General features: G+C 48.2%; 1 protein-coding gene across 1 annotated transcript in view; it reads left to right on the top strand.

Moving 5' to 3' along the window:
• LOC141065406 (vomeronasal type-2 receptor 26-like) overlaps positions 1-20,074 on the top strand; it is a 135,835-nt gene that overhangs the window by 28,742 nt on the left and 87,019 nt on the right. Inside the window, exon 4 of the mRNA XM_073557870.1 lies at positions 11,464-11,587. Coding sequence (XP_073413971.1) covers positions 11,464-11,587 — 124 coding nt within the window. The remainder of the gene's footprint in view (positions 1-11,463; positions 11,588-20,074) is intronic.

The following is a 20,074-nucleotide window of genomic DNA, read 5'->3' as shown; positions in this document are numbered from 1 at the left end:
CTGCAATGCGCGATCTTGCCATGCTGGAACGCCGCAAGTGAGCGCACTCTATGCAGACCTTGTGCAGCAGTGCATCAAGATCCGGATAGTCCCTCAGAAAGCTCTGCATGACCAAGTTGAGCACATGTGCCAGACATGGGATGTGAGTGAGGTTGCCTAGGCCCAGAGCTGCCACCAGATTTTGGCCATTGTCACACACTGCGAAAAGAGAAATAGCTCCAGCTGCATAAAAAATTTCTTCTTTATTTTGAAATGCTTAAAATAGCAATAAATACATGATGAAAGCTCTCCAAATGACTACACCAGAACAGGGTCGTGTGAAGGCTACGCGTTTCGACCTACATATCAAAGACCATGTAGGTCGAAACACGTAGCCTTCACACGACCCTGTTCTGGTGTAGTCATTTGGAGAGCTTTCATCATGTATTTATTGCTATTTTAAGCATTTCAAAATAAAGAAGAAATTTTTTTATGCAGCTGGAGCTATTTCTCTTTTCCTCAACGTTTGTCTGGATGGAGCTCCGTGTTTCTGCAGGCGTTTACTGGTGAGCTGGCTCTCCTCCTTTTTCTTTCTTATTGTCACACACTACCATGCCTGGCTGGAGATTCGCTGGCACAAACCACACGTCGCTCTCCTGCTTGATGGCATTCCAGAGCTCCTGCGCTGTGTGGCTCCGATTCCCCAAAGAAGTTAATTTCAATACGGCCTGTTGACGTTTGGCCACGGCTGTGCTCTTATCGGTCGTAACAGGTAAGCGTTCACGGGTCCATGTGGAGGTAGACTGTGACGGCTCCTGCAGCGCTGATTCAGAGGAACTGGAGTATGAGGAAGAGTCAATGTGTACAGACTGGATTCCTGCAATCCTTGGAGTTGGCAGAACACGTACAGCGCCACTCTCAAGATCTGTACCGGGCTCCACAACATTTACCCAATGGGCAGTGAGGGAAAGATATCGTCCCTGTCCATGGTTACTGGTCCACGCATCGGTGGTCAGGTGGACCTTGCTACTGACGGCGTTTAGTAGCGCATGTTTAATTTTTCCCTCCACATGCTTTTACAGGGCAGGGATGGCTTGCCTGCTGAAATAAAAGTGGCTGGGCACGTTGAATTGTGGGACCGCCAATGCCATGAAGTTACGGAAGGTGTCAGTCTCCACCAGCCTGAATGAGAGCATTTTAAGGGACAGTAGTTTTGCAATGCCAGCATTCAGCGCCTGTGCTCAGGGGTGGTGTGCCGAGTATGGGCACCTTTTCTCCCATGCCTGTGCTACCGATGGCTGTAGACTGGCCTGGGAGTGTGAGGATGACAGGGAACATGGTGCTGTGGGTGGAATGACACTGTGTCTCTGTACAACAGTGCCAGAGGTTCTTCCATGGCGATCCTGTGAGGAAGCTGAACCAGCTGTGTGTGAGCTGGAGGAAGAGGCTACAACATGAGCTGAAGAGATGGTAGGTGGCGCTGTAGGTTGGCCTAGGTCTTCGGTGTGTCTTTGTAACTCCACCACGTGCTTGGTCCGCACATGTTTCCACATATTTGTGGTATTGAGGTTGCTGACACTTTTCCCTCTTTTCACTTTCTGATTACACAGCTTGCATTTGACAAAGCAAATGTCATCTGCAAGTGTTTCAAAAAAGGACCAGGCACTGCAAGTCTTGGGAGCGCCCGTTTTGGGTTTTGGAAGAGGCATGCTCCTAATGGGTGCCGAAGTGGAGGCTACAGGCAACCAAGTCTGCCCCCTCCCTCTCCCTCCTTTTTTGGCCGTTCGGGGAATCTCTTCCTACCACCTTCCAGTACCTCACGCCATGATGGGTCAAGAACCTCATCATCTACACTACCCTCTTCAAATGACTGCTTCTCCTGGGTAGTCTCGACAGCACAGTACGCACCAGAAAGTGGCACCTGAGTCTCATCATCTGATGCGTACTGAGGTGTGCTGACCATAGGCACTGGCCCACCCGCCTCTTCAGATTAAGAGAGACAAAGCTGTTGCGCATCACTGCATACACCTCTTCTTCAAATTCTCGAATGCTGCTTGGCTGGCCCCCTCTTTCCAAGCCAACAGATTCAGAGAACAGAAGTATTGATGGCTCCTGTCCAGGGCTCTCTGACTGCCTGGGCAGTTTGGCAGGTGGTGAAGAGACAGATGGGTGCTCTTCAGTGCTCTGGACCTGAGAGGATCTCGAACTAATTGAAGTCGATGTGTTAGCTGCCATCCATCTGACAACGGCTTCAATTTGTTCGTCCCGCAGCAGTGGGGTACGGCGATCTCCTACAAAGCTGCACATAAAGGACTGTTCCCTGGTAAAACTGGGGGATGCTGAGTCACTGGTGCCGGCAGCAGGCACAGAATCCCCACGTCCTCTCCCTGCAGAAACTCGATGCTCACGACCACGTGCCTTACTCCCTGCCTTCTTCATCTTGGTAGACTGATAAAGATAGGCAGAAAAGTACTAAGGGCTTAGTGTGCTTATTCCTGAACAGCTGCTAACAGGTATAAGAAACACTAATTTTATAAAGTGTGGACTAGACTTTAATATGAATTAATGTGGCCTACACAACTGTAAAGTGGAGTGTTTGGTGAACTTTATTAACTTTTTTTTCACAAAAAGACACTGGATGTGCCCAAAGATGTAAAAGCGATAGTATCACAAACTTTTTGTAGCTATTACAATGCAGGAAGGTAACCTACAATGCAAAAGATGAGGCTCCAAAAAATAGGCTAATACTAATCTGGCTGGGGCTGCAGGGCACAAGCCAGCAAAAAGGCTCCTCTATCTACTCCTATATAGTGTTTGCAACCAATCTAGCTGGATACGGATGGAAGCACACTAATATAGGAGTAAAATCAGGAAAAATAAGCAGCACTACAGCAAAATAGGACAATGTATGAGGCAGTGACGCACGCTGAGCGGACTACAACCAGAGGTGGCTGCAGAACACACTACAGCATGAGCTGCACTCACACACAGAGACCTCACAGACAGCCGTGACCACTACAGTGCAGAGAACTGTGCACTAGCACTGAAAGGCTGCAGAAAGACTCCGCTATCTACTCCTATATAGTGTTTGCAACCAATGTAGATGGATACGGATGGAACCACACTAATAGGAGAAATCTGGAAAAATGAGCAGCACTAATGCAAAAAAGGACAATGTATTAGGCAGTGACGCACGCTGAGCGGACTACAACTGGACGTGGCTGCAGGACACACTACAGCGTGAGCTGCACTCACACACAGAGACCTCGCAGACAGCCGTGAACAGCACTGCAAGGCAAAAGAAAGCTTCTCACACGGCGGTTGCTAAAGTAGCCTGGGTAAAGCACAATAAAGAAAATCGCTAGCTCAAACTGTCCCTCAGAGTCAGAACAGCAGCGTCCTGTCCCTAAGTAAATTCACAGCAGAGTGAACCCAAAATGGTGGCGGCTTTTATAGTGCATCATGACATCATTTCAGCAGCCAATCACAGCCATGCCATTAGTTAACATGCCTAACATGCATAACAGGATGTGCCCACACTTCTTAGGATTCCTCATTGGCTGAATAAAATCAAACTGGCTCATTGCATTATGGGAACTTCCGATTCCGGTATTCGATATTCTAAAAGTATCGGAACTCAGTATCGGAACTCCAATACCGCGAATATTGGCCGATACCCGATATTGCAGTATCGGAATGCTCAACACTATTCATTACACTCTCCTGAACCTACGGTCCGGCTCCCAGATACGTTCTCCAGAGAGAAGAAGTTTCAGACATTCAGAAAGAGTTGTAAGCTACTTTTTTCCCTTAGACCCAGATCCTCAGGTGATGAGAGTCAATGGGTCGGGATAATTATTTCATTACTCCGGGAGGGTCCTCAAACTTGGGCTTTTTCTTTACCTGCTATTGCCCCTGAACGTATGTCTGTAGATAGGTTCTTTGAGGCTTTAGGACTGATTTATTATGAACCAGACTGGGTCAGGGTGGCAGAGGAGAAGATCATGGGTCTCTCCCAGGGTAAACTCAGTCGCAAGGGGGCTGATCTCAAAGTCTGGTCATCCCTGGCGGTTGAAGAATTTCCAACATTAAAGAAGTGTTTTATGTCTGCTCCTGTATTGGTTCAGCCCAATCCGTCAGAACGATTCATTGTAGAGGTGGATGCATCAGAGGTGGGAGTGGGGTCAGTATTGTCTCAGGGACCTGTCAATTTGACTAATTTAAGACCATGTGCATTTTTCCCCAGGAAATTTTCTTCTGTAGAGAGGAATTACGATGTTGGTAATTGGGAGTTATTAGCCATAAAATTGAAGAATGGTGGCACTTTTTGGAGGAGGCATTTCATCGGCTCATGGTGATTACAGGACCACAAGAACCTGTCCTACATCGAGTCTGCCAAGCAGTTAACTCCTAGACAGGCGAGGTGGTCGCTTTTTTTCACGTTTTCATTTTTCTATCACCTTTCGGCCTGGTTCCAAGAATGTCAAGGTGGGTGCTTTATCTTGCAGCTTGGATTCGATATCACCTCCTGAACCTCCTTCCTCCATTTTTCAGCGCGGGATGGTTTTTGTTGGGGTATCCTCTGAATTGGAGCTTGAAATTCGGGAGGCTCGGTCTCTTGCTCCTCCGTCTTTGATTGAGAACAAGCTCTTTGTCCCGGTTCAGTATCGGGACAAACTTCTCCAGTTCTCCAGGAGTTCCACAACTCAGCTCTCAGTCGGCATCCTGGAGTCTTGGCCAACCGGAAAGCTATTGCTAGACTGTTCTGGTAGTCCTCCATGTCTTTGGACATCACCGTGTTTGTGTCTATTTGTGAAACATGTGCCCATGCTAAATTCTCCCATAACCGGCCAGCCGGCGAATTGGTGCCATTGCCAATTCCGGATATACTTTGGACTCATTTGTCCATGGATTTTATTACTGATCTCCCTCCTTCCCATGGTAAAACTGTGGTCTGGGTAGTGGTTGATAGATTTAGTAAACAGGTGCATTTTGTACCTTTAGCAGAACTACCTAACACGGAAACACTATCCAAGTTGTTTGTTGAACACATTGTGCGGTTGCATGGTGTGCCAATGAATTTGGTGTCAGATAGAGGGGTTCAATTTGTGCCCAAATTCTGGAGGGCATTTGATAAGAGATTGGGTATTAGCTTGACCTTCTCCTCGGCCTACCGTCACGAAACCAACGGTCAGACAGAGAGGACCAATCAGTCACTTGAACAGATTTTGCGGTGTCTTGCCATGTCCCAGCGGGATGATTGGTGTTCCTCATTGCCTGTGGCTGAGTTTGCATTGAATAATCGAGTTAATCAGTCCACTGGCACCTCTCTGTTTTTCTGTAACTAGGGTTTTCACCCCCATTTTGGTGAATTTTCCAGGAAGGACTCGGGGTGTCCAGGGGCGAATTCGGCGGTTCAACGGTTGGGGGAGGTGTGGAGGGAGGTCCAGAGGAACATTGGGGTAGCTCAGGGCAAACAGAACCTTTTAGCAGATAAGCGACGATCTGTGGGACCTACATTTCTGGTAGGAGATAAAGTGTGGTTGTCTACCAGGAACATACGTTTGAAAGTTCCTCCTGTTAAGCTGGGTCCCAAGTTTACTGGTGGTTACGAGATCATTGAGGTTGCCAATCCAGCTGCCTTTCACTTATGCCTACCTCCGTCGCTTCGGATCCCCAATGTGTTTCATAAGTCCCTTCTTAAGTCATTTGTACCGTTCTCTGCTGAGTCTTCATCCCCTCCGCCTTCTGTCTCTGTGGATGGTCAAACGGAGTATGAAGTTGAATGGATTGTGGATTCATGGATGGTTCGCAGTTCACTTCAGTACTTAGTACATTGGAGGTGTTATGGTCCTGAGGATCATTCTTGGGCTTTTCATGCTTGTTATCCTGGGAAACCTGGGGGTCCAGTGGCCCCCCTTAAGAGGAGGGTACTGTCTTGATCCAGACCGGGTTTTGAGTCCTGTCTATCCCTTTCCCGGTCTGGTCAACTTTGCTTTGCCTCGTTCTGGTTTCAGTTCAGCTATTTCTCCCAGCTGCACCCTGCAGGCAGTGTCAGTTATACTTTCTGTCTACGGCGTGAGTAGTTGACTGTGGTGATACCCTGATTTGTCCTGCTGAGTTTTGCTTACTTTGCCCGTGCCTGTTCATCCCCTCTCCTTGTCCCGACTCAGTGTTTTTCCCTTCGTGTTTGGACTCCCTGGTATTTGACTTGGCTTTGACTCTGACCTGACTTCATCACTGGCTACTGGTACTTCTGTTTTTGTCTGGTTTTAACCCTATGGCGCTCCGCTGACTCTGAGCTTGGTGTTTCCATTTGTACTCAGTGACTGTATAGGTTTTTACCCAGCTTGACTATTCTGCTGCTACCTGGTGGTAGCCTAACTGCAGACTTGCTGTCCTCCCTCCACTCTTTTGCCATCTAGTGGAGCTTGCAGCTCCCTGCATAGCTGCAGTGTGACATATACTATTTGTACTCTCGGTCAATTGACGCCACTTTTCCTGGTGTCTGCTGCTAATTTGAGCTGTTTTGGCAGATTTTTGGCAACGCTGAATGTGTTGTCTATGTGTTTGGTTTTGTTTCCCATTGAAGTCAGTGGGGTTCGGGCATGTTCTGCGAACATTGGGACTTTTGCTGAACTGAACCGAACCTTGAAATGTTCTCTAGCTATAACAGGCAAAATCTTGTAGCAGCTTTGGGACTAGGTGGTTTGACGTACATCTCTTGCCTGGCATATGTGCTAAATTTGGTGTTGGAGAGCTTCTTTAAAGAATACACAGATACTGTATGTCAGTGTTGCTACTGAAAGTGTGGTCCATCTCTGAGCTCTTCTGGCATTCTCACTCTGCTGCTTGCTTGTCTGCACTATAGCGTCACTTCAGCCTTTCTGCCTCATATGCGACGTACCCACAAGTGCAACTCCACTTTGCATATACGTGAGAGCCTGTGTGATCAGCTGCAGTTAATAGTGGAGATTAAGCTGCAGCACGCAAGAGTGAATTGCTGTGTGGGAGAACACTACTTGACGACGAATGATTGTGTCTCAATGCGGGATGTGTGTGCCACGTTGCGCTGGTTCGAGTGCTCCACCAACATCACCAGCTCTGATGACACCATCATGAGTGTTACTATCCCACTTCTATGCCTAATAGAAAAAATGATTCAGGTGATGATGGATGAGGTGGTGGCACAGGAGAAAGAGGAGGAGGAACAGGCACCAGTCACACCATTATCAGGCATTCACACAAAGGTTCCAGTACCAACTGCGGAAAGGTATAGAATTGTCAAGCCAGGGGACATTTTTGAAGATGAAGAGTAGGCACCATGTTCACAGTAGGGTGGCACTATAAGCAGCTCACGAGCATCACTGGAACGTGACTTGAGGGATATACAGGATACAGAGGTCTCAGACGATACCCCTCACACCGAGAACAGTTTGTCGTTTTCTCTGGGCAGCCTGGAACATGTCAACCAATACATGCTGCTGTTTCTGCCGAGTTGCCCATATTGTTACCAGTGCTGATTACATTGTGGCCACCCTTCTGAATTCCTGCTACAAACACAACGTGCCATCCTTCAATCACTCGACCAGGATCGGAAAGTGCAGGAATAGAAGCGCATGCTGGTAGATGCACTACTGATGATGTTCTCACCTTGGCTGACTAGAGAAGTAGATCAGCCGCACCCAGCCATTTTTATACTCAACTACAGTTTGTTCCTTCTATTTGCCATTTCCAATGTTTTAGGGCCTCCCCAAATTAAAATAAAACTACCCCAAAACCAGCAAGGGTGTTTTACAGAATACACCCACACAGGCTGTTTTCAGAGTACCCTAACAAGGCAGCTTTGCATAGTAACCCCACAGAGGCTTTTTTGCAGAGTACCCCCACAGAGGCCTTTCTTCAGTGTACTCCCATAGAGATGCATGCAGAGTACACACATGGGGTTTTTGGCACTGTACTCCCGCAGACATTGTTACAGAGTAAAAAAAAGTTGTTTTACACACATTAATCCCACAGACTTAGGTGCAGATTAGAAACATTTTTTTTTACTCACACTAATGACAGACACATGTTCAGAGCGGCAAAATTAGTTTTTAGGCACATTACATCCACAATCACAGGTTCAGAGTAGAAAAATGTCTTTTTACGCTCATTACTCCCATAGACACACGTGCAGAGTAGCAAAATTTATTTTTCGGCACATTACTCCTAAAGATTTGAATGCAGTGTAGAAAAAATTGTTTTTACATACATTACTCCCACAGAAGTGAATGTAGAGTAGAAAAATTAGTTTTTTAGGCACATTACTCCCATAGACACAGGTGCAGAGTAGAAAAGTTAGTTTTTATTCACAATACTCTCACAGACATGGGTGCTGCAGAGTATCAAAATTAGTTTTATGCACATTACTCTCTCAGACAGTGGCACAGAGTAGAAAAATTGGTTAGGCACACTACTCCCACAGACATGCATGCAGAGTACACATAGAAAAGCTGCGCACACATAAAGCCTTATACTGTCTCTTATGCCAGCTGCATCCTGTACCACTAAGCAGTCATGAACCGGCATTTATACAATCTGGGCCAGCTGTCAAGCCAATCAATACTTGGCATAACTGTGATGGCACCGTAGTGCCACAGCCTCAAAGTATATTGATTGGCTGCAGCCTTTCAACAATCTTTATTACCCGAAAAGTAAACCGGACTTCTGGTAAAAATTCATTGTTTGTGGTGTCCAGTAGATATTTGTAGACAGCTATTAAGTCTCCTCTCAGTCTTCTCTTTTGCAAACTAAACATTCCCAAATCCTGCAACCTTTCCTCATAAGACAGGGTTTGCAGACCGGTCACAATTCTGGTCGCTCTTTTCTGAACTTGCTCCAGTTTGTTGATGTCTTTTTTAAAATGTGGTGCCCAAAACTGGACACAATATTCCAGATGAGGTCTGACCAAAGAGGAGTAGAGGGAAATAATGACTTCACGTGATCTAGACTGTATGCTTCTGTTAATACATCCTAGAATTGCATTTGCCTTTTTTGCTGCTGCATCACACTGTTGACTCATATTCAGTCTGTGATCTATTAGTATACCCAAGTCTTTTTCACATGTGCTGTCACTTAGCCCTATTCCTCCCATTCTGTATATGCTTTTTTCATTTTTATTGCCCAGATGTAGTACTTTGCATTTCTCCCTGTTAAAAACCATTCTGTTAGTTGCTGCCCACTTCTCCAGTTTATTTAAATCTTTTTGAATCCTCTCTCTCTCTTCTCTAGTATTAGCTATCCCTCCTAGCTTTGTGTCATCAGCAAATTTAATCAGTTTACCCTCAATTCCTTCATCTAAATCGTTGATAAAGATGTTGAACAATACAGGGGAGGGGAGGGGAGGGGGGTGGAGAGAGAGACATGGGGGGTTAACACTTAGTGTCCAGGCAAGAGAATCTCTCTCTCTTGCCGGGCACTTGTGGGGTTAACCCCACAGAGAGATCTCTCTCTCTCACCCAGACACTGTGAGTGTTAACCCCACAAGTGCCCGGCGAGAGAGATCTCTCACAAGTGTCCGGGTGACAGAGAGAGATCTCTCTCTCTCTCGCCGGGCACTTGTGGGGTTAACATTCACAGAGTCCGGGCATGCGCTGTGGAAAAAGCCGGTCCAGCTCTGCAAAAAAACGTTACATGGAACGTTTTTTCCAGACGCCGGACAGGCTGTTTTTGCCGGATCAGGCAAAAACCGGATACGCCGCATAGGTATCCAGCGCGATGCGGCAATAATGAAACTGAATGGGGGAAAAACCGGATCCGGTGGCAACCGGCGCCGGATCCGGTTTTTACACTTTTCGCCGCATCGCGCCTGATGCTGAAAACCGGATGTGTGAAAGAGGCCATACCTGCCTTCATTGCCATCCTGCCCTGCACTGTGATGGCCTAGGAGAATGGAGGCGTGAGGTCAATAGAGCACCTTTAGCTGGATATGTGGTTTGTAGCCCAATGTTGTGAAAATGGTTTCTGATGGTTTGTGTAGATGCTGTGTGATGCCTCATTTCTCCAAAGGAACTTTTTTTTAAAACAACAAATCCTGGACACTTTTTACTGGTACTGCTATGAGCCATCAGGGTGGTCTATATGTGCTCCCATGATTGCAGCATCTCTGGTCTTGTTTTCCATTGAGAACATTTGGGACTTTGGTCGGTAATCATACAGGAGCTACCATCAGCAGACCTTGATGATTTGCCCAACTGCATTCAGTGGCAGAACCTTCTTCAGATGACCGTTAATAACCTCAGTGATCACAGCCGAGGCTGCAAGTGCCGGGATTTCTCCCTGAGGCTCAGACTCCAGACTGAAGAGATACAGAAGTTTGATAATGTTGTTTCAATCTGTTGTCATTTCAATATGAGTAATGTTTCCTTCTTGGGATTTCCATCATTCCATGAATTCTCCTTATTTCTTTTACAATCTCACTGTTGTGATTAAAAATGACAGATTCCTAACATAAACATAGGTCAGGCACATGGAAAACCTGGGGCGGATGTGAAGTCCCTCTAGACTAGGAAGGTCTATATCAATCTCCAAGATTAGGACAGACTACAGTTCATCAATGACCAGGGGCCCACACAAACAATCATAAGCCAGGTCGGTATGGCACAAACTATAATTTGTGGGAGGTCAAGTATTATTATATATTGTATTCATCTGTGATGACTTTTTTGAACTTTCTTCTCTTTCCATATCTTCACCAGCTGAACTCCTTCCTACGGAGAATACTTTTTACCACTTCTTCTGGGGACACAATCTACTTCAAACCCAACAAACAAGTCCCAACACGATTGGATTTCCTAAAATATTTCTTCATATCTATAGTAAAAAAAACTATGGTGAAGGTCGGCAGTTACGACGAATCATCTATGTTAGGGTACTCATTCAAAAGCCTTGAAAAGTCGGATGTCTGGGCTCCATATTTCCAACAGGTGTGATTATAATAAAAGCTTCATATGTTCATTAATACAATCTCTATTACACGTCAGTACTCAGATCGGGACCAGAAAAAGATGAAAATGATAAAGTATTCACACCTTATATACTTTATGTAGTCTTTTATGTAGATTTATGTTGATTTGATCTGTACTCATTGGACTGTGATTTGTGACTATGTATTGTGAATGACAGATATTCCATTTAGTTGGTGCATTTTTGTTTCATTTTAAATGGATTTTGTTTCCTTTGATGTTGAAGATGTTAATGACTCTTTCTATTCTGATTAGAAACTTGCAACTCCATCTCACAGCTGTCCCTGATCTGGTCATTTCTTCTCACTATAAAATCTGGCCAGACCTTCTCTTCATTGCCAGTGAAAGTTTTACTTCCTTTGAGTCGCTATGCTGAGTTGGAGATCATTCTTGTATCATGCTCTGCTGAGTTTCTGGGATTAGGTGGTTTTAGGGTTAATCTGGATGATTTTTCTGGTAAGATATTTTCCATTCCTAGGTGCCTCCGTCAATATGCAACGAAGCTTGTAAACCTGGACACAGAAAGGCAAAGCGAGAAGGGGAACCTCCATGCTGCTACGATTGCGTCCGATGCGCGAAGGGTGAAATGTCCAATACAACAGGTCGGTGACACTGAGTATGTGCGAAGGATAAAAAGTTTGTGTGAAAAATATTTAAGATGGCGCTTGAATGTTTATGTATTATTGGCGCATGCACCGACAGATGCACAATGTGATGTCATCATTATGTTATGGCGCTTACATATACTCTACTTCCTCCTTATTCAAGATGATGTTATGTAATTCAGAGCACGACTGCGCATGTGCGGCATGACCAGCTTCCCCTCTATTTTTTTATTATGTGGTTTTATTTCCTGACATGCGTAATTATGAAAGTGGGAAACCGAAATGGGCACAAAATATGAGTGGGGTGAGTCATGATTATAAATTCTCCACAGCTGTGAACCATTGATCAATTGAGATATTAAACAATGTTGTATGTCAGGGATCCAATATTTGTCAGGACTTTCTTAATCCCACAAATCCCTGATATCACAGGCCAGGAAGGTCACAAGTAGCACCTGCTGTGATCTTTGGAGCACCCAGCTCTCTGCTGCCCCCTATCATCCAGACAATGAAACGATTGACTGATCAAGAACGGATGTTTGCCGAACAATTCGCCTAACATACCCGAACCCCATTGAATTCAATGGGAGGCAAAATCAATCGCATGACAACTGTCATGATCCCAGTGCAGGCTTTGAACTGCACACCAGGGGTTAAGGTCTTCATGCCAGTGCAGGCTCTGACCTGCTTACCTGGGGTTAATTATTGTGGCCTCTCTTTGGTTCAGGGAGAGCTTCTTATAGCCCTGGGAAGCTCCAATCCCCATCAGTTATACTTTTGCCCTCGGCTGAGTGTCTCGACCCCTGTGTGCCTTGTGCCTGTGTTCTAGCTTGCTAGTATGGTTCTGACCCATTTCTGTCCCCCGTTGTGAGTTTGCCTTTTGATTCTGTACTGTGTATCTGCTTCTCTGGTTTCTGACTCCTGCTACGTCCCTGACTATTCCTGATTAGCCTGCTCCTTGTGTACCGCGTTGCCTCTCTCGTTTATTGACCATGGCTTCTCTTGGATTTTGACTCCCTCTGGTGCCCCATCCTTTCCCTGGTGTCCAGTGGCCCCCTTTCCCCTCTCCTCTGCTCCAGGGTCCCGGTAGCATCTTGCACTCATCTCCAGCAGCAGGATGCTAAGCCCCGCCCCCTGTGGTCAGGTGACTGCAGGTCCTATCAGTACACTCACCACCCGGCTTTCTGCTCACTCTAGCCCTGCTGTATCGCTGTCATCTTGCCCAGCTCCCGGACACCGTGAGTACAGCTGTCACAGGCCGTCAGAGGCTGCGGGCTCTTAATGTCAGGGCTGCTGAAACTGCTGGTAAGTGCCTTCCTGGCGGTTTCTCCTGATAACAACATCTTCAGGAAGGTGAAAAAGCTGCCAAAACAGCTCAAATTAGGGGCAGACACCAGGAAAGGGGGCATCAAATAACCCAGAGTACAAATAATATAAGTGTGCAGCATTTTGACAATATCGGTTACTGGATGGGCTACTTGGGTCCCTTTCTTTGGCAGCCGCATCGTAGTATTATTATCTATGGTTATAATGACTTTTATTCCATGGCACATTGCATGGAAAAAGGGGTTACATGATACAATAATCTTAAGCAATGCAAGTCACCAAGTGGTACTGTAGGAGAGAAGACCCACCGATGGAGCCCACCTCAAAGCAGGGGAGTCTGACTGCTGACGTACTATCCTGTCAGCAGTCAGAAAGGGGTTAATCCTATGTTTTTAACTTGGTTTGACATGCCAAAATAAAGTTTTTTTCTTCTATTCGTGGGTTGGAGTGCTTTCACTTCCTCCTTTCCAATTTCTGCTGCGCTCACCTGCGGATAGAGCGCCCACCCAGTTTTTGAATTGGACTCTACGTACTCAATCATTGCCTGGATAGCGTCTGCAGCTCCATACCTCTCTCTCCTACCCACCAAGTGGCCTCTTCTCCTCTTCCTCCACCTCAACATCATACACAGTACAGTCATCAGAGTTGGCACCCAATTGCCCTTGTTTACCCCTGCGTCATCACTCTACAACCGCCCAACTGGCAGTGGGGAACTACAGATGGAGGAGTCTGCAGAGCTGTTCGCACATTCCATTCCATCAGAGTCTGCTCCAAAGTTTCACAGACTCAAGAGGAGGAAAGCATCTGCACCGATGCCCCAAGTATTTCTTCAGCTAGATCCGGGGGTGGACAAAGTAGGGTCCGAGAAGAATCCAGACCCTCGTCACCAGATGTTAACCCCCGGGGTGGAGGTGATGTTGATAAGACTTAGATACCTGAGGCGTACGCCGACTGTACTGTGGTGTCAAGATAGAGGAGGAGTGGGAGAACAGAGAGGATTACGATGAGGTTGTACTACACTTGGTGTGAACCCAGAGGCACACAGCTATGTAGCTCAGCAGAGGAGGTGGAGGAGGAGGAAGATGAGGAGGTCTGCAGTTCGCAGGGGCAGCAGGGGTTTCTTAGCCTGGGCCTTTTTTGAGATAGAAAAGGATGACCCAACTTACCTCATCTGTTCATCTTGTAAAAAAAGGCTCAGTCCAGACAAAAATTCCAACATTCTGACTGAGGCAGAGATATATTACCACAACCCCACCCCACTCACTCTATCTGGGACTGGGAGCAAACATTGCCAGTGCTGCTGCTGCCGCTACCATTCACTCTATCTGGGACCGTCTGGGAGCAAACATTGCCAGTGCTGCTGCTGCCGCTACCATTCACTCTATCTGGGACTGGGAGCAAACATTGAGAGTGCTGCCGCTACCATTCACTCTAACTGGGACCGTCTGGGAGCAAACATTGCCAGTGCTGCTGCTGCTACCATTCACTCTATCTGGGACCGTCTGGGAGCAAACATTGCCAGTGCTGCTGCTGCCGCTACCATTCACTCTATCTGGGACCGTCTGGGAGCAAACATTGCCAGTGCTGCTGCCGCTACCATTCACTCTATCTAGGACCGTCTGAGAGCAAACATTGCCAATGCTGCTACTGCCGCTACCATTCACTCTATCTAGGACCGTCTGGGAGCAAACATTGCCAGTGCTGCTGCTGCCGCTACCATTCACTCTATCTGGGACCGTCTGGGAGCAAACATTGCCAGTGCTGCTGCTGCTGCTACCATTCACTCTATCTGGGACCGTCTGGGAGCAAACATTGCCAGTGCTGCTGCCGCTACCATTCACTCTATCTGGGACCGTCTGGGAGCAAACATTGCCAGTGCTGCTGCTACCATTCACTATCTGGGACCGTCTTGGAGCAAACATTGCCAGTGCTGCTGCTGCCGCTACCATTCACTCTATCTGGGACCGTCTGGGAGCAAACATTGCCAGTGCTGCTGCTGCTGCTACCATTCACTCTATCTGAGACCGTCTGGGAGCAAACATTGCCAGTGCTGCTGCTGCCGCTACCATTCACTCTATGTAGGACCGTCTGAGAGCAAACATTGCCAGTGCTGCTGCTGCTACCATTCACTCTATCTAGGACCGTCTGAGAGCAAACATTGCCAGTGCTGCTACTGCCGCTACCATTCACTCTATCTGGGACTGTCTGGGAGCAAACATTGCCAGTGCTGCTGCTACCATTCACTCTATCTGGGACCGTCTGAGAGCAAACATTGCCAGTGCTGCTGCTGCCGCTACCATTCACTCTATCTGGGGCCGTCTGGGAGCAAACATTGCCAGTGCTGCTGCTGCCGCTACCATTCACTCTATCTGGGACCGTCTGGGAGCAAACATTGCCAGTGCTGCTGCTGCTGCTACCATTCACTCTATCTGGGACCGTCTGGGAGCAAACATTGCCAGTGCTGCTGCTGCCGCTACCATTCACTCTATCTAGGACCGTCTGGGAGCAAACATTGCCAGTGCTGCTGCTGCCATTCACTCTATCTGGGACCGTCTGGGAGCAAACATTGCCAGTACTGCTGCTGCCGCTACCATTCACTCTATCTGGGACCGTCTGAGAGCAAACATTGCCAGTACTGCTGCTACCATTCACTCTATCTGGGACCGTCTGAGAGCAAACATTGCCAGTGCTGCTGCTGCCGCTACCATTCACTCTATCTGGGGCCGTCTGGGAGCAAACATTGCCAGTGCTGCTGCTGCCGCTACCATTCACTCTATCTGGGACCGTCTGGGAGCAAACATTGCCAGTGCTGCTGCTGCCGCTACCATTCACTCTATGTAGGACCGTCTGGGAGCAAACATTGCCAGTGCTGCTGCTGCCGCTACCATTCACTCTATCTGGGACTGTCTGGGAGCAAACATTGCCAGTGCTGCTACTGCCGCTACCATTCACTCTATCTGGGACTGTCTGGGAGCAAACATTGCCAGTGCTGCTACTGCCGCTACCATTCACTCTATCTGGGACTGTCTGGGAGCAAACATTGCCAGTGCTGCTGCTGCCGCTACCATTCACTCTATCTGGGGCCGTCTGGGAGCAAACATTGCCAGTGCTGCTGCTGCCGCTACCATTCACTCTATCTGGGACCGTCTGGGAACAAACATTGCCAGTACTGCTGCTACCATTCACTCTATCTGGGACCGTCTGGGAGCAAACATTGCCAGTGCTGCTGCTGCCGCTACCATTCACTCTATCTGGGACCGTCTGGGAGCAAACATTGCCAGTACTGCTGCTACCATTCACTCTATCTGGGACCGTCTGGGAGCAAACATTGCCAGTGCTGCTGCTGCCGCTACCATTCACTCTATCTAGGACCGTCTGGGAGCAAACATTGCCAGTACTGCTGCTACCATTCACTCTATCTGGGACCGTCTGGGAGCAAACATTGCCAGTGCTGCTGCTGCCGCTACCATTCACTCTATCTGGGACCGTCTGGGAGCAAACATTGCCAGTGCTGCTGCTGCCATTCACTCTATCTGGGACCGTCTGGGAGCAAACATTGCCAGTACTGCTGCTACCATTCACTCTATCTGGGACCGTCTGAGAGCAAACATTGCCAGTACTGCTGCTGCCGCTACCATTCACTCTATCTGGGGTCGTCTGGGAGCAAACATTGCCAGTGCTGCTGCTGCCGCTACCATTCACTCTATCTGGGGTCGTCTGGGAGCAAACATTGCCAGTGCTGCTGCTGCCGCTACCATTCACTCTATCTGGGGCCGTCTGGGAGCAAACATTGCCAGTACTGCTGCTACCATTCACTCTATCTGGGACCGTCTGAGAGCAAACATTGCCAGTGCTGCTGCTGCCGCTACCATTCACTCTATCTGGGGCCGTCTGGGAGCAAACATTGCCAGTGCTGCTGCTGCCGCTACCATTCACTCTATCTGGGACCGTCTGGGAGCAAACATTGCCAGTGCTGCTGCTGCCGCTACCATTCACTCTATGTAGGACCGTCTGGGAGCAAATATTGCCAGTGCTGCTGCTGCCGCTACCATTCACTCTATCTGGGGTCGTCTGGGAGCAAACATTGCCAGTGCTGCTGCTGCCGCTACCATTCACTCTATCTGGGGCCGTCTGGGAGCAAACATTGCCAGTACTGCTGCTGCCGCTACCATTCACTCTATCTGGGGCCGTCTGGGAGAAAACATTGCCAGTGCTGCTGCTGCCGCTACCATTCACTCTATCTGGGACCGTCTGGGAGCAAACATTGCCAGTGCTGCTGCTGCCGCTACCATTCACTCTATCTGGGGCCGTCTGAGAGCAAACATTGCCAGTGCTGCTGCTGCCGCTACCATTCACTCTATCTGGGGCCGTCTGGGAGCAAACATTGCCAGTGCTGCTGCTGCCGCTACCATTCACTCTATCTGGGACCGTCTGGGAGCAAACATTGCCAGTGCTGCTGCTGCCGCTACCATTCACTCTATCTGGGGCCGTCTGGGAGCAAACATTGCCAGTGCTGCTGCTGCCGCTACCATTCACTCTATGTAGGACCGTCTGGGAGCAAATATTGCCAGTGCTGCTGCTGCTGCTGCTACCATTCACTCTATCTGGGACTGTCTGGGAGCAAACATTGCCAGTGCTGCTGCTGCCGCTACCATTCTCTCTATCTAGGACCGTCTGGGAGCAAACATTGCCAGTGCTGCTGCTGCCGCTACCATTCACTCTATCTGGGACTGTCTGGGAGCAAACATTGCCAGTGCTGCTGCTGCCGCTACCATTCACTCTATCTGGGACTGTCTGGGAGCAAACATTGCCAGTGCTGCTGCTGCTGTGTGTGCTCCAGCTCCAGCCTTCAGGCAGAAACGAGGCTGAGGAGTCTGAGGGAAGTGGTGAGTCACTGACAGAGCCGTGCAGCAGGCAGCGTGCGGGAGGGAGATCATGTTTACTTACTGACGACGTGTACTGCTCTGCCGCTGTGAGTCCCAGGCCAGACATATGCGACAGTGTCCCAGCCAGGTTGAGAGACAGCCAGGCGCCGCCGATTCACTTCAGCCCCACACACTCCCGGTAAGTGGACTGGTAGTCGTAGCAGGGTAACTTAGGTAACACAGTCACCTTCCGGCCGGGCATGAAGGTAGGCCGTGACTGGGCAAGGATGCATGCACAAATCATGTGTCACGATTAGTGTTGAGCATTCCGATACTGAGTTCCGATACTTTTTGCATATCGAATACCGGAATCGGAAGTTCCCATAATGCTATGAGCCAGTTTGATTTGATTCAGCCAATGGGGATCCTCAGAAGTGTGGGCATATCCTGTTAGGCATGTAGGCATGTTATCTAATGGCATGGCTGTGATTGGCTGCTGAAATGATGTCATGATGCACTATAAAAACCGCTGCAGCCGCCATTTCTGGTCACTCTGCTGTGAATTCAGTTAGGGACAGGCTGCTGTTGAAGACTGTGAGGGACAGTTAGAGGTAGCGATTTGCCATATAATATTGTGCTTTACCCAGGCTACATTATCAATCACTGTAGCTTTCTTTTGCCTTGCAGCGCTGTTCACAGTGTCTGCAAGGTCTGTGTGAGTGCAGCTCATGCTGTAGTGTGTCCTGCAGCCACCTCTGGTTGTAGGCCGTTCAGTGTGTGGGTCGCCCTCCCAGGGCTGTGGGGTACTCGGTACCGGGCCGGTGTCAGGGGGGATGTGTCACAGCAGCGGTGACCCGGTCCGTGGCCCTGGGCACCCAAATCAATGGTGGTTTGTGGTTAATGTAATAGTTCGTGACACCACCTGTGGTGTTCGGCAAGGGAGGTGTGAAGCCGACGCTGCATGCAGATCTGCTGGGACTGATGGTGTGGTGCAGCAAAGATGGTGTAGCTCCCCACAGGTGGAGCTGTAGTCCCAGGGCAGTGTACGTTCAATGGATGAGGAGAGACGCAGAATGGTATGGATGCTGGTACCCAGATGTATCGGTGCTGAAGGTGTTAGTGCACAAATGAATGGAGGACACCAGGACTTGCAGTTTCAAACCTTTACTTACCTTTACTTTACAGTCCATGGTACACACTGGTGCCTGCCTCCGTGCCGTGTCCTCTGGGGCAGAGACTCAATCAACCTCCCGGACAAGTCAGGACTCCCCTCTCCAACACTCCGCCAACATGTACCTTTCTGAACGACTCCGCCAATGTGCCTTGTGGTGTGAAGCACTCCAGTACTTAGTGACCCTGGAATGCCTCCTGACAGATGTTCCTAGAACTCTACTTGCACGGCAGACAGCTGTTTCCTGCTTCGGCTATATCAGACATTCCTAATTCTTATATAAAAGCCATTTCTCAGTTACTAATACTCTTAATAAAACACATTATCAAATACTTTACTATAAAACAGTTCAAAGATTCTTGTAAGTGCTGGACACCGCTCCCAGCCGGGATTTCTTGCAGTGTCCTTTGAGGTAAACATCATCTTCGAAAAGTGTCTATGCAAAACATCATGTTCGCAAAGTGTCTCTTATGTAAAACATCATCTTCGCAAAGTATCTTTTATGTAAAACCAAGAGAGAGCACCTAAAGAGGTGCAAACTATTTACAAAAGAGTTTGTGATACACTCCAAGTTCATGATCACTGTAGTTCAAATGAAGGAACGCTGCCAATCAAAAACTAGGCAACAAAAGTGCTACCAGAAACAACAAAACATGATAACCGAAAATGGGGCACAACTGGTGCAACTAAACCCTCCTGGGTAATGAGATTTGTATAAAATTTTCTAGTTATCCCCTCCTGGGGTTCTGGAAGCTGAACTGGAACTGCTACCAGAGGTCATGTCTTCATCTTGATTCTGGTTTCTTGCTAAAGGACCTTGCAGCTGTGGCAAAGGGAACCCATAATGCATCTCAATGCCCATCAACTGTTCTTCAGCAATAGGTGGTTCCACTATTCTAGTATGAGGCCTAGTACCGAGAGACTCCGCAGCTTGTCGGCGCTGATAGGCGGCTAGGCGGGGGCTTTCCGGCAAGGGGATGTCAATGCCACTATTCCAAAGTGACCTAGATTCCTCCAAGCCATAGAGATGTCGGATTGTGCATGCCTGTTCCAGCCGTACCCTTCTTAGTAAAGCTCGCCTCCACATCCCCATCTCCATCTGGCTAGGGCCCCCAGCTGACT

Source organism: Dendrobates tinctorius, unplaced genomic scaffold (genome assembly GCF_039654945.1).
Source record: "Dendrobates tinctorius isolate UK_male_01 unplaced genomic scaffold, ASM3965494v1 ptg000251l, whole genome shotgun sequence".
In the NCBI taxonomy this organism is placed as follows: domain Eukaryota; kingdom Metazoa; phylum Chordata; class Amphibia; order Anura; family Dendrobatidae; genus Dendrobates; species Dendrobates tinctorius.
This window is presented reverse-complemented; position numbering and strand designations above follow the sequence as displayed.